Source organism: Berghia stephanieae, chromosome 7 (assembly GCF_034508935.2).
Source record: "Berghia stephanieae isolate SIO BIC M18660-M18661 chromosome 7, UCSD_Bste_1.3, whole genome shotgun sequence".
Lineage (NCBI taxonomy): Eukaryota > Metazoa > Mollusca > Gastropoda > Nudibranchia > Aeolidiidae > Berghia > Berghia stephanieae.
In genome coordinates this window covers 14,299,048-14,314,633 of record NC_088366.1, presented here as the reverse complement: position 1 = coordinate 14,314,633, position 15,586 = coordinate 14,299,048, and the positions used below count along the sequence as shown (strand labels likewise).

Genomic DNA, 15,586 nt, shown 5'->3' with positions numbered 1-15,586 from the left:
AAGTTAATTTCCCATATGTTATTTACTGAAGCTTTGAATTTCTACATATATTTGTCTTTAATCTCTCTGAGTAATCCATATAATGAAAATACAGTTAAAAATTAAATGATTTCGTGTAACTTTTGACGTGTTTAAATGGCCAGATACCTGTTTAGAATTCTCAGCAACTTCCTGCTTTTGATGGGGTAAATTTCATGAAGTTTGTTATAAACTGGATGAGCTCCCTTATCCACCAAAGCCGCATATGCTGCAAAGTTTTCTGGCAACTGGAGCAACTTTCTCCATATAAACATTCTTGAAATGAAATACAAAAGAATAGTTAACAGTTTTAAAGTTTGATGGGGCTTCGGTAACTTTAAGGACATTTCAGAAACCAGGAAAAGGAAGAGGAAATACCTGACATAAACAAGAAAAATAAAATATTTACATTTTAAAACAAATTGAATTTGAAGAAAAAAAAATATGTTTCAATAAAACAAAACAAAAATTCAGGATTTCCATCTTATTTATAAAAACTATCCCATTAAAATACTTTAGACTGGATGTACTATAGTAGCTGGCCACATATCAATTCCAAAGAACTATATATTCTGTAACCTCATATTCTAATCATTCTGACTTTGACTTATATTTCTAATATCTAGCTCACTCCAACATAAAACAAGCTAAATTGATGAGTTACAACGAAATTGATGAGTTACAACGCATTTAAAAATAAAGAATGCATTTATATCATACTTAATACTGGTACAAAACACACGCTAAGCATCTATATTTTTTAGTTCATCTCCTGATGATGGTATGAACAGCCTACATTTAAAATATAGGAAATTCATTGCCCAATTCGGCTCTTGAATAATTTTCTAGCAAACTCAATGCTGCTTTAATCAAGGAGACTTCCAAATTTTGTGTCCATCTCCGATAAGTGAGGAAAATGACTATAAAAAGCATTTCTTAAGGTATACCATCGAGGTGTTTTAAGGTTGGTTTGCACCATCGTACCTAATTCAGGTTGTAGTTTGAACCAAGACTACCAAAACACCATAGCATCCTGACAATTTTGAAATAAGGTGGTAAAAAAAAAAAAGAAAGATATGAAAGAAAACTAAAATTTTAAAAAATAATAAAAGCAACAACAATAGTTTTACCTATACTTGGCAGGATATTCTCCATAACCCTTTAGAATTGCCATCAGCTTCTCTACATTCAATTCAGCCATTCCGGAATTCTGAAAAGTTATATAAAATTATTTTATTTAATTTGTGAAGCTTTGTCAAAGAGTAAAGTGACTCTCAGCTTATGCTTGTGGGTCCCGTTTCGAAGCACTGTGTGCATATTTATCTAATCATATATTTATGTTTATCTCCTCCTCCACTAACAAATAGCAGGCACATGGAATAAGTCATGTCAGATGTGACCGCCACTTCAATCTTGTCTTATGTAGTTGTGAAAAAGATTAATTTATTGTCAAACCAATATGTCATTTAATTGTATGTTTATAAAGAGAATTGTTTCTAAATTGCAATGACTTCATTTTTTTTTTAAAACCTCCTATTTTGTCATGCTGATGAAGTGACTTCAAATTGAAGTTTCAGCTCCTACTTCACTTGTGCCTGGACCCACATTGAGGCGAGTCAGTTTAGTCATATTAGATTGTGGAAAAGGTGAGGAAAAAGCAATAAATAAAAAGTAATCCTTCATAGCCATAAGGCCCATGAAGCCAGGGTTTATACAGGTCTTTGAAGCATTAGCTGGACAGAAGGAATTACTTGCTACCCGTTGGATAAAATGCTAGTCAACCTAAAGTACTTTCCACCAGATCTAGCAGACCTAAATACACTGCTGGGTGGACAGTTGGATCGGAGAAAAAAAACAACTTTATTGTATCTAGGATTAATATCAGTCATATTTCTTGTAAGGCGAGTGCTCTACCAACTGATCTATATTTGTGGCGTAACGCCACTACCACATTATCTCATTCATCTGTAGTGTTTCATTCATCCTGTTTGTTGATAAAGGGAAAACCAGAAACGTCCATTTCATCTGTTTTCGTAATTAAATTGAAGCATATATTCAATTTCACATTGTTATTTATTTCCTCGAGCTTCGAGCAGCAACATTTCCATTATATCAATAACAGTATACCAATCAGTCAACTCACTTCTTTTTCATTTTCCTCTGTGACTTTCTTCTCTCCCTTGACCTTTTCATCTTCTTTCTTTCGGCTGCCATTGCTCTGACTGTGACTGCTCTGTTTGGATTTACGCATGCTGCTCTCTGTGCTCATCGTGTCTGACAACTTGTTTGCCATACTCACCACTTTCATCAACGGTGGAGGTGGCTGTTCATGAGAAGATGGGACATGAAAAAGTGAGAGAATGGAAAGTTAAATCATTAATTTTTAACGATGCAACAAATTTATGCGCTGCACAGGGGCAGTTTTGTGGTCTACAGACTGGCAGATCCCTAAGCGCTGTTGAGGGCAATGCAAAGTTTAGTCATTGGAATCGCTCTTTACTCACATTATCTTATCGCATACAAGGGTAGAATGAGTTAGCCAGTTCCAGCATTGTCTCTGTCAATTTAAAAAAAAAATTATAATAGCACTTTACAGGTGTCAGTCACGCCTTTTCCTACATGCTATATTTAGCATCCTGTGGATGTTCATTAAACAGAGATTCAAATAAAAACGGCATCTAATCAAGATAGATCCATTGTATAAGGCTTATACAAGTGCCAAAAGGATAACTAAGTTAAATAAATAAGTCAAGTAACTATAGCTGATTGGATCAAAGCTTCTTGTTTTGGATAGCTTGTATTCCTCGCCTTCTTAAAATGCTTTTTTGTTGTTGTTGTTTTTAAAGGTTTTACAACGCTTGCAACACATTTATGTCATTTCAGCACCAGTAAAAAAAAATTATAATTTTACAATTAAAAACAAAGTAAGATAAAGGGGAATGGTACAAATAGGGAATAGATTTAAATTCCAAGAGCATACTATCATTGTGCATAGTTTGACATCACCTAAAAGTCTCATCCAGCAACAAGAACAGGATCCGACTTAGAGGAACAAAACAAAAAATATAAAAATACATAACAAAGATGATTTACAAGGAAAATGATATCATCTACCAAAACTATACATTTGACTGTTTCACTCTCGGCCAGGGACTCTGACAAGGGAAAGGACAAAACCAATGTTTGTTTGTTTTAAGGGTTTTATGCGCTTGCAACACATTAAGGTTATATCAGCACCAGTAAAAAAGAAGAAAATGGGATAGTAAAAAGTTCTAGAATTACAATTAAAGCACCCAAGAAAAAGGAAGACAGAAGGGATTAGTTCAAATAGGAAACAGGTGTAGATTCTAAGAGCACACTATCAAAATTCTTAATTTGAGATCACCTAAAAGTCTCATCCAGACACAAGCACAGGTCCCAAGTAAGAGGGACACACTCAAATGTTTACAAATCATATGTAATATGAAAACAAAACTAGACATTGCATAACAGAGAGATGATTTACAAGGAAAAAAATAACATCTCCCAAAACTCTATACATTTGACTGTTTCCCTCACAGCTAGGGTATCCGGCCAGGGCCTGGACAAAACCAAGAAATCTCATTCCAAAACAAAGACAGAAAGCATGTTGGAAAACAGATATAGGGAGATAGAAGACACAGTAAGCGCCTCCCTGCCCACTATGGAAAGTAAGGAATGCCACCCAGGACAAAACCAAGTAATCTCATTCCAAGACAATGACAAAAAACAAGTTGGAAAAAAGATGGGGGTTAGGAACCCCACCCAGGTTCTTACAATGTCAGAAAGGATGTAGATTCTTAGAATTACACAAAGAAACAATACCTTGATTATGGAATAGGATATCTTTCTTATTTCAAAATAAAGAAGTCTCCATCCCGTTGACAAAAATATTTGTATATAAAAATTTTAAAATCCAAAAGTTCTATATAAGTAAAATGTGCAGATCCCTTTTTACACATGATCCTCGACTATTTTAAAACATCAGAATATTTTCATGACCTGATTGATATCCTTTAAATCATCTTTTTTTTTATTTTCAGATACATGTGGCTTTTTTTTACAACATGCAAGTAAATCATTGTATTGATATGACAATATCCTAGACCACCTAAGACAAATAATAACCTTTTCACACAGCATTATATACAAAGTATAATAAAATAAAAATCTAAAGGAGACATAATATACATTCAAATACATTCAAAATTTTCCTTTCACTGACCTTATTTAAATCAGCAGCTAGAGCATGTATGCTGACAATATTCATATTTCCATCATCTGTGACGGCCACAATATGCCGGCCTGATGGACCCACAGTGACAGATTTGATTCGCTCATCAATGGTGCCAATATCAAACAAAAGTTTGCATGTGTCTGTGTTGATGAAACGCATGATTCCGTCCTGTGATAACACCCCAAGAATCTAAAAGAAAGAAATAAGAAAATTTGTATGATGGATTTTAAAATCTCAGAAAAGTTAATATACATAATATTAAAATCAACTAAAACCAAAATGTCAATTACAACATGAAAAGAATTTGAGACGCTGTCACTTGTCTCTTTGTCATTGGTTAATGGGGTCACAATGTAAGCATGTGTCGAAGGTCGGTCGTCCAAACAATGCCAGTTTGCTGTTCGGCCATGACCTGTGTAACTAAACAAGCTAAGCGTATAATCTTTTCACTATATAACATCAGAGAGGCAATCCAGGAAATGAAACAAATGTAACATTCTAGAGTGATGTCCAACCCTTGATTTTTTTTTCTTATTCTACATCTCTTTGGTTTAAAAATGAAATGTCTCAACCATAATTCATAACTAAGTCCTTTGAAATTCGGATTAATTAGTTTTCACTATACTATAAGCAAGTAACAACCGTGTGAAAAGTTAACAACACTTGGACTACTGCCAAGCTACCCAATCTTCTGGTAAAAGTTGTATCAAATAGCGATATTCAACGATATGTTCATTTTCCTGATTTAAAAATAATTTTACCTTGAGGTTAATGATATTTTGACTCAAGTAAAATTTGTTATTACTCTCATTTACTCTGTAATGTTAGTTAAATAGTTACATTTTATGAGAACAATGTGATTTTCTTTCCCCTTTAACTTTCCACAAATAGAGATTAATGTTACGAAAGGAACCTAAATAATACTCCCTAACATATTTGGAATAAAAGCTTTCATTTTATTTTAATGATTCACCTAGAAATACCATTGTTATTGCGGGGAAAAAATGTTAAAATATCAAATCAAACCTGATCTATGCCGTGCTGAAAGCTGTCGGGTAAAAACTTGACTTGTCGTATGGAGGTCACTTTCATTGGCATTTCAATGACTCGAATCAAACGCCTTGAGTCCAAAGACCACAGATGCAGGAATCTGGATTTTCCACCAGCAACCAAATATCTCCCATCTCTGAAATCAGTGAATAAAATACAACATGTAGCACTAACAAAATCCACAGTTACAAATTAAGTACAACCCTTTTTTACATACATTTTTGTTTTTTGGTATTACAATGCACTTCATTTCAGATGAAAATAAATCTTCCAAACCATTTCATTATTAAAAAGGTACTACAAATATCAATTGCTGTATTCATTCTTTATCTTACAAAGTGGAATGGCATTTGCAACACTTTCAGGTCAATTCATGTGAGAAAACAGCAGAATGAATAGTTACAGGATTTTAGACAATTAGATAATTTATCTAAAGTAAGATAAAAAGGCACTGATTTATAGAGAAAACTGAAGTAGATTCAATAGAAACCTATCATTGAATATAATCTAGAAACCAATTAAAGTCCATTCACATTCATTTACCAAAAAAGAATACACTTAAATCCATACAAATCAGCTGTAAGACAAATACAAAAGTCACTTAAAGGAAACGCATACATTTTGACAAATGATGATAATGAAATAATAAAATAATTTTTCCATGTTCCTATGATTTTTCTCTCTAAATTGGTAATGTACACAACACAACCTGAGCTTCTCCAATTTTTACTAACAGTAAAGCAATTGATAATTGACAAGCCATAAAATATCAAATTTGACACCATTTTTAAGGCCCACTTTGAGTTTCAACAGCTATTCAGACCTCACCTGGAGGCTGCAAATGTCCTATATTGTGGAGCCTTTCCAGCAGGCACAGGGAGTTGGTACTTGCAAGTCATGGAGTGGAGATCCCATGCAAAGATGGTGTCATCACGGAAACAAGTCATGATGGTGTCGCTGTTTGGGAGGAAAAACGCCTGAAGGGGGGGGAAGGAAGATTTGAATTAATTTAACATATGATTTTGATACTTACAATAAAAAAAGAGGGGGTTCTGATAGCTCGGTAGAGCACTCATTTCACAAACAAAGAGACAAGTATTGATGATGGGTGCAGCTTCCACCTTCCTGGCAACCCAACAGTGAATGGGTAGCAGCTTGGCATATATATAATTCTGCTGGAAGATACTTTGTGATAAAAATAAACATTATATCGCTAGTGGTCATTTAACACTATAGAAACAGGAATGACTCTGGCTCCACTGGTTTACAGCTCTGAAGGACAACAATGGTAAAAACATTATCCAATAGAGATGATCAGGGCTGATGACACCCTACAAGAGACAATTTATAAATATAAAAAATCGTGTTTCTCTCACAAAATTCATAAAGTATTCTTGTAATCTTAAAAGAACACTTTCTTTTATTGAAAATACATATATATAATAAAAATGGAACATATAACGCTCTGATGGTGATAAAAAGAGAAAAAGGAGTAAAATTTTGAACGATTGCCTTCTAGCTCTTCTTTCTACTGCACTAGCCCCCACTTTTAGAGCGATTGAGATGATAAATTAATATTGATATTCTAGCTAACTTCTGGATGTTGGGAAACTGCAAATATCTCTTCCACAATACATCAAGTTTCTCACTGCCTGAATATTTGATAAGGGAAAATGTAATTTTTTTAAAAAGAGGAAATTTCTCCTCTGACACAAAAGTTGCTGATTTCCACAGATCTGAGGAAAACCATCCGCACTGATATAAAATAAGAGCAAATTCATTTTATTTTTTTTTTTTTAAATGAAAGTCGGATATAGAGATGAAAAATGTTTATCAAACAATATGAAAAAAGAAAGAAGGACCAACATTCTTGAAAAAAAAAAAGGTCGCTAGCAATTATAGTTGTCCTTTTAACTCTACTTGGGCCTAATGATTCTGTGAGACATTTTTTTTTTAATTATTATTTTTAGAGATGGAGCTGTCTAAATTTGACACTACTGTCAATAACGACTTACTTGCAATAGGCCTACATCCTCTTTAATTGTCAGCTTATGTTTCTTTTGAAACGTGTCAAGATCCCACAGAAGAGTGGTCTCAGCTGATGTTGACACGGCGTAACATCCAGATGTATGCACAGAAATACTGTGGATGGCGGATTCATGACCTTTCATCCATGCAACTAAATCCTGTTTATCTGGATAAATAAAAACAAAAACATTTTTTTAAAAACAGCTGTCATGTCATAACAGTACTTAACTGACTATTGGCAGATAGAGTTCAAAACATAAAATGTTATTTAATCCAAAATACATGTCGCAGTAAATTGGCAAATGGACTGTATCAGGCAGAGTCTGAAAAATGGAGAAAGTAAAAATGATAGAATTCAAATCAGCAACCAAAGAGTTTAGATGGTGTGTCTTGTCACAAAGAAGAAATTAGATAACTAGGCCATTCAACACTTGTAGATATTTATGTAAAGTGTTTACTGTTTTTGTGACAACAACCCATAAAATATATTACTAGTACATGTTAAACTTACAACAAAAGAATTATATCGAAATCAATATGGGCATGACTTACCTGTATCAAAACATTTGATTGAATAATCAGACAAACCAACGAGAAATTCGGATTTGTGCTGTAAAGAAAAGGCAAAGGATGAGCATGCTTGCCCCGTCTTCTGCAAAAGATGAAATCTGAAATTTTAAAGAAAAAAAAGTGAATTATGAGATTTGGCAAATGAAGCAAACAGGTTCAACACTAAATGAAAAGTAAAATATTCCCCAAAAGCAGAAAAAAATTGGTATTTTCTTTTCCTAATTCTTTTTTTTTTTATTGGCTGTTGCAACTAGTCTGCACAAAAAAGTGTTTATGTATTCCCTAATTTTATATTCTATGCTGACAGATCAATCTCAATCCCACCTGAATATAATATGGAAGCTCAATATAATTTAGCAAACGGGGCTTTTAACAGACAACCTTTTTAAAAAATTATCATCATAAATAAAACGTAGTGTTTTTATGCACCTCCGTTGACGGTGTATCTTAACGGATCGATACTCACCGATTAGAAGTTAAATCGAAAAGAAATATATGGCCTTGATGATCACCAGCGAGAAACTTGTCACCACTTGAGTCAAACTCAGCATGAAGAAATCGTACATTTCGACTCGGGCCTGAAAATGGGCCTGTCACAGAGTGAGTCACCTTTACCATGAGACTGAAAAAAAAATTAAGGTAAAATTAAAATATTTTTTTCACTTCACAACGCAACGATTTCAATGCCAATTAGTCGACGTGCACTTATTTGGCAGGTCTGATAACCCAATTCCTTATCGCTCATGCTCGTTGTTGTAATGGAAATCTTTTAAAATGACGCACAATATTATTGTCCATTTCGTCAAATTTCATACAATTACAATGTCCTAGTCCAAATGCCAATGACAATGCCAAACCTGCATACATATACGTCGCCGTTAGTGAATCCTAAATTCATAATGTTATAGTTACATCAATATAAATTGAAAAAGAATATAAATTAATATCTTTTTTTTTCATTTCACCGATTTGTTTTGAATTCAGATCACACTCCAGATTAAACTCACCCATCATCTTTCGATGGACATGGCTTTCTGTGCCATATTTTACCGTTGTTTTTCTGACAAACGTCAAGATCCATGGCCGAATTACAATAACAGATGATTTTTATCCCTTAAATGTGAATACTGGTCATAATATTCAGAAATTCCGATAAAACATAAGCACTTTAAAATCGACTTCAGCCATCATAGAACATGTTCAGACACTTTCAAACTAAAGCCAAGTTTGTTTTGGAGATCTTGTTAAAAATTTGTCCCGGAAAAAGAAGTGTTTCAAATTCTGGCGTAATGAGACGCGTTTCTTTCTCTTTTTTATTTTTTTATTTTTTTATTTTTTTTTTTTTCTTCTTCTTCTTCTTCTTCTTCTTCTTCTTCTTCTTTTCTTTCTTTTAGATTTACTTTCTTTTCTTTCTTTTTTTTTTAATTTTGTTGTTATTTTATCTTTGCTTCATTTCGGGGGGTTAATCTGGCCAGGATTTCTTTGCTTCATATATCGGTAGATATAGATTACCCTTACATAAGAATTGTTTGTTAAGTTATGTAGATACTTGAATTAACAAAATAATCGGGCGTCCATTGTTTATTTCCTTAATTCAAGTATCTTCACATTTATTATCAAATAATATATACATGATGAGAGTATACTCAACATTGTTGTGTTAGTAAAACTGACAGCGATAACAAGTTACAAAGGGTGTTACGATATGCAGCGGCGTGGCATGCTTACAGTATAAAGGGGTGCCAGACGAAAATGACTTACACATGCTACATGTGTAAATATAAAAGAAAGAAAAAAAAACTTACATACTTGTAAAGTAAATTTGCATGGTGATGTTTCTATTCCTGCAAATCTTTTCAATAGTTTGTTTATATAAATCACGAACGAATATATTGATTGGAGTTTGGACACTGAGTTAAATGGCTAAAGGGACACATGCAGACATTGAATGTCAATCGAACAAAGGGTAATTTCAAAACTTACAAAGCGTAAGAATGTAAACAGCCCATGGCCTATTAAAAGAGTACTGTAGTTACGTCATGAAACAGCCCCATTCCACTTCGGAAATCAAACATGACACCATACAAGATCTCTCTCTCTCTCTCTCTCTCTCTCTCTCTCTCTCTCTCTCTCTCTCTCTCTCTCTCTCTCTATCTCTCTTCATCTATCTATCTATCTATCTACTATCTGTTAGTGTTTTTATCTGGATCGCGCACGCACACACAACAAATCAAACGCTATTCGTGGTGAAGTATGATTTAGATGAACTAGCATCACTATCAACAAAGTCAAACTCGTCACATTCCTCAAGATCATTTTAGCATATAATCATAATAAGAATGTTGACTTAATGTTAATCATATCAAATTTGCAATAATAATAAAAATATAATAATAATAATATATAATAATAATAATAATAATAATAATAATAATAATAATAATAATAAAAAATTAATATAATAATAATCAAAAAAAAAAAATAATTTAATAATCGGATATAATAATAAATCTGTATATACAATAATGCGCCGACATCACACGAGCGCAAACAATTGGAACTTGTTAATAATCGTGATAAGTCTAATAATCTCCCTCAAAAATGCGGCCGCTACCATCCGATTCGCCGCATCCTTTGCATCGCATCCAACTCCCATCGTCAGCAAAACTAAATTTCCCACTACAACTACTACTACTCCTACTACTACTACTACTATTCCCACACTTACAACAATAACTACTACTACTACTACTACTAACTACTACACACGCCTCCCACTACTACTACATACCACACACTACTACTACTATACAACTACTACCCACTACTACTTCTACTACTACTACGAACGACGATACTACTACTACTACTATACTACTACTACTATACTCTACTATTACTACTACACTACTACTATACTACTACTATACATTACTATACTACATACTACTACTACTACTACTACTACTACTACTACTACTACTACTAATACTACTACTACTACTACCCTACTACAACTACTACTACTACTACTATTACTATTACTACTACAACCACTTCTACAACGACTAATACCACTGCTATGACCACTACTACTCCTACCATTACCTCTATCACTACTACTATTACAACTATTGTTATTATTACTACAGTAAAGAATAAAATATTGTTGTTGGAATTTCGTTTCTTTTTATTTATCATTGTCATTCATGTGTATCTTGGTTTGTTTTGTTTTGTTTTTTTTCCCTAATCATTTGACCATGTAAACGTTAACTATTTTAGGTGACATTTTTTTAATTAACCCATTCTTAACACGCTACTCTGCCACAGAGGTTGGTGTAGCATGCTAAGGGTTTAAAATCAATGTTCTTTAAAATAGTGTACCTACTTATTTCTACATTGTCAAGTAGTCTGGTATATATTTCTGCTTTTTAGTTGTTTTTAATGAAACGAAACAACTTAATGTAGCTTTTAAACCTATAAGAATTCATATTTATTGTGAAAATTAGGTTTTGGGGGTTACAAAAGCATGCAAGAACATGCATAAATGTCGGAATTTTGGTATAATTTATGGCATAATGTCGATTTTATGGCATAATTCATGGCATAATTTACCTTTTTTTTTTTTGGCATAATATTGGCATAATTTTGCCCAAAAAATGGCATAATTCCACGGGGACAGAATAATATAGATGGTCGAAGTTACCATACTATGACTAGGACGTAAATGACCAACATTAGCTATTTTTCCCCAGTCCAACAGAGTTGGAGCAAAAATTTCTCGGCACCTGAGGCGGGTTTTTTCTCGTATGTGAAGATGGTAAAAATTCGAGCCAGGTATTCAATGTGGCAGCATTATAGTACATTATAGTAATAGCCTTAAATGGTGCCAGCAAAAATCCTCTCCTTGCAATCGTTTGAGTGGGGAAATCCAGTCACTCGCTCAGCCATGGTACACAGTCGCTGACAGTCATCAACGGACTGTGTGAATCGGGAGAAAAGCGTGGATAGAAGGCGTTGTGACAGAAAGGGAGTCTGTTTCGCACTGTTGATAAAAGGCGATATATACCATTTCTCAGTTTTATATATTTTAAAAAATGCTGTTATCCATTTTTAAAACATGGATGTGGTGCCAGGCACCATTTGAACCAATAGAGCCACGCCCCTGACGATATGTAACCTACAGTCTCAAAAGGGTCTGTATGTCGGGACGGTTAATGTGCTGGAAATTGAATTTAAAACCCACAATATCAGACTTGGGACGAGTTTATATTGTATATTGTATTGGAGAGAATAAATAAGAATTTTAGAGAGGGGGAATACAAGATTTCATATTGATCAGTTTGATCTTAATTTGACTTTTAGCACGTCGATATGACGTATTATATGCTTTATTATTATTATTATTATTATTATTATTATCATTATTATTATTATTATTATTATTATTATTATTATTATTATTATTATTATTATTATTATTATTATTATTATTATTATTATTATTATTATTATTATTATTATTATTAGTAGTAGTAGTAGTAGTAGTAGTAGTAGTAGTAGTAGTAGTAGTAGTAGTAGTAGTAGTAGTAGTAGTAGTATTTTGGAAGCTATAATTAATTTAGTAACCCAATGCCTCAGGTATGAATGAATACCTGTGTTTAGGCAGTGACATAATGTTGTAAGACTGTAATATAAAAAGGGGGTACTTTGTATTATATGACATGAAAAGATAGCGCGGAGCTTTTTCGTCTTGTGGTATGACACTCGCCTTTGGTTCCCCCCTCGTGGATCTTTACCTTGCAGTTGGTGAGGGGGCTTGAGGCACACGGGAGGGCAAAGGTGTAAATCCCGGTCGACCGTCACGAGACCATCCCGGGTATCGAGCCAACGAGCCACATGAGCTGCTCGCCCCGGTGTGTGACTAAATTTGATCCAAACCCGGTGCCCGAATAGCAGCCCTATCCCGGGCGCCACACTATTGTCCTTATGTCGAGTCCCAACCAGTCCCGTCAATGGCGAAGCGGTCTGCCGCCTAGCCAAATAATACCGCGTTCGTGTCGCCCGGGTCGTCGGCACGTCCGAGAAAAAAGCGAACGTCCCATGCATCAATCGATTCGCGGCCTGCCGATTGGAAAATGCGACGGCGGGGATGGCGAACTGACGCGTATATTGTCCCTGAACGTCGAGAGCCAGAGTATGGCAAAAAATGAGCTTTTATCAAAGCTATTGGCCGTTCATTGCGTTGATATCCTCCTTTTACAGGAGACCCACCTTTATTCAGGCGCGCAATCTTCCCGATTCCAGATCCCAGGCTATACGATGGTCCAACGCGAGGACACTTCGAGGCTCAAAGGAGGGGTTAGCGTTTACGCTAAAGAGCCATCGAAGGTAAGGGTCATTGAGAGCGTAACGGACAGCAATGGGGTGAACCGAATTTCCGTGGAAGTAGGTGGACTGTGTTTGCATAATATTTACAAACCACCTAGAGCGACTTGGACTACACCACCGGTACCGGTGGTCAGCCATCCTTCCATCTGTCTGGGAGACTTTAATAGCCACCATCACGAATGGGGCTACCGAGACTGCAACGAGGCAGGAAGACAACTCCGCTCATGGATGGACTGTAATGATCTACACCTAGTGTACGATCCTACAGCCAAGGGTACCTTCCGGGGTACCCGCCATAAGAAGGAGTACACTCCAGACCTCACCCTCGTAACGAAAAGCGCGAACGGTGAACCGCTGCAGGTGAAGCGGACAGTCCTCGGGGACTTTCCGCATAGCCAGCACAGGCCGGTTCTTGTCACAGCTGGGGTGACAATACCGAGGGTGCAGTCTCTCCCACTTTGCAGATGGAATTTCAGGAAGGCTGACTGGGAGGAATTCAGTTCCTATATCGAGCAGGTCTGCCCTGCCATTCCTCCCAAGTCCAAGAATATAACCAGATTTAGTAGGCTACTGGTTAAGAGCGCTCAACGCTCTATTCCACGGGGCAAGCGGAAATTCTACACCCCTTGCTGGACAGCAGAGTCGGAAGAGCTGTACCGAGAGTACCAGCAGACCCAGTCTCAGGACACAGCCGATAGACTACTTCAGTCTCTGGCAGAGGGAAGGAAGCAACGGTGGCAGGAGACCGTGGAAAGTCTCGACTTTACACACTCCAGCCGCCACGCTTGGCGTTTGATAAAGAAATTGGACCCAGATCGGAATTTCGCGAAGGCTGCACCGGAATGCGAGGCAGACACAATTGCCAAGAATATTAAGAACCGTAGTAAGCGGGTCCCTAATCAGGCTTTTGAGCGCGGTGTCCGCAAGGCGTACCGAACGATTTTGGACTCGCTACCTGCGGAGGAGTCGGACTGGACGGCCCCGTTCAGTCCCCGAGAAGTGGGTGCAGCCATTAGCGAAGTAAAGAACGGCAAAGCAGCAGGGATAGATGGTGTATATCCCGATATGGTGACGCATCTGGGCCCCAGGGCACGGGCCTGGCTAGCAGAGGCAATGTCGGACGTCCTTGCAAAAGGAAAGCTTCCACAAGTGTGGAAGCACGCGAAGATAGTTGCCATCCTGAAGCCAGGGAAGCCGGCGAAGGAGGCAGACAGTTACAGACCCATATCGCTGCTGAGCTGTCTTTACAAATTGTTGGAGCGTGTTCTATTAAACCGATGGGGGCCGGTCCTAGACGCTGCCCTGCCACCAGAGCAGGCAGGCTTCAGGGAAGGGAGGTGCACCACGGAGCAGGTCATTGCCCTTACAGAGCATATTGAGCACGGGTTCGAGAGAAAACAGCAAACAGGTGCTGTGTTTATAGACCTATCAGCGGCGTACGATACGGTCTGGTGCGATGGGTTAATGCTCAAACTTGCAAAAATCATAAGGTGCAAAAAGACCTTGAAGTTGTTCTCTTCGATCTTAGGGGAAAGGCAATTCCACGTCGCGCTGGGAGACGTCACGAGCAAAGTAAGGAAATTGAAGAATGGGGTCCCTCAGGGGTCGGTACTTGCGCCAATGTTGTTTAACGTTTACATTAGCGATATGCCGAACACTTCCTCCCTGAGGCTGGGATACGCAGACGACTGGGCACTCGTTACTCAGAGTAAAGTGTGGACCCGTCTCGAGAGCGTACTCAGCGAGGACGTCACCAGACTCAAATCCTACTTTGACAAGTGGTACCTGAAGATGAACACTTCAAAAACCGTGGCCACTGCATTTCACTTATGCAGTGGTTGGCACACCCGTAAACTGAATGTCCTAGTCGGGGACCAGCCACTCCCATATGAGCCGCGTCCAAAATATTTAGGGGTGACGTTGGATCGCAGCCTTACCTATCGGGCTCATCTCGAAGGGTTGCCCGGAAGATAGAGAAGCGGAATAGTCTTCTGAGGAAGCTGGCGGGATCGACTTGGGGCGCTAGCCAAGCGCTCCTGAGAACATCCGCCCTGGCACTATGCTATTCCACCGCGGAGTATTGCGCTCCAGTGTGGGGTAGAAGCAGAAACGTTGAGAAGGTGGATGTAAAACTTCGCAAGTCGATGCACATAGTGTCGGGAACGCTAGCAACAACCCCTAGAGAATGGGGCCCGGTAATGGCAGCGATCCAGCCCCCCGATGTCCGGAGAGAGACCATTACGGGAAACTGGCTGAGTAAGATCAAAGAGAGAG

At 37.1% G+C, this 15,586-nt stretch overlaps 1 protein-coding gene across 1 annotated transcript in view; it reads right to left on the bottom strand.

Annotated features, from left to right (window-relative positions):
* LOC144976746 (TBC1 domain family member 31-like) overlaps window positions 1–9,155 on the bottom strand; it is a 33,100-nt gene extending 23,945 nt beyond the window's left edge. Inside the window, exons 1-10 of the mRNA XM_078921140.1 lie at window positions 8,929–9,155; window positions 8,388–8,543; window positions 7,904–8,019; window positions 7,339–7,517; window positions 6,152–6,300; window positions 5,300–5,459; window positions 4,262–4,462; window positions 2,162–2,341; window positions 1,149–1,228; window positions 148–294 (exon numbers count right to left, since the gene is read on the bottom strand). Of these exons, the coding sequence (XP_078777266.1) occupies window positions 148–294; window positions 1,149–1,228; window positions 2,162–2,341; window positions 4,262–4,462; window positions 5,300–5,459; window positions 6,152–6,300; window positions 7,339–7,517; window positions 7,904–8,019; window positions 8,388–8,543; window positions 8,929–9,002 (1,442 nt within the window). The 5' untranslated portion in view covers window positions 9,003–9,155. The remainder of the gene's footprint in view (window positions 1–147; window positions 295–1,148; window positions 1,229–2,161; window positions 2,342–4,261; window positions 4,463–5,299; window positions 5,460–6,151; window positions 6,301–7,338; window positions 7,518–7,903; window positions 8,020–8,387; window positions 8,544–8,928) is intronic.
* Between the last annotated feature and the right edge of the window lie 6,431 nt (window positions 9,156–15,586).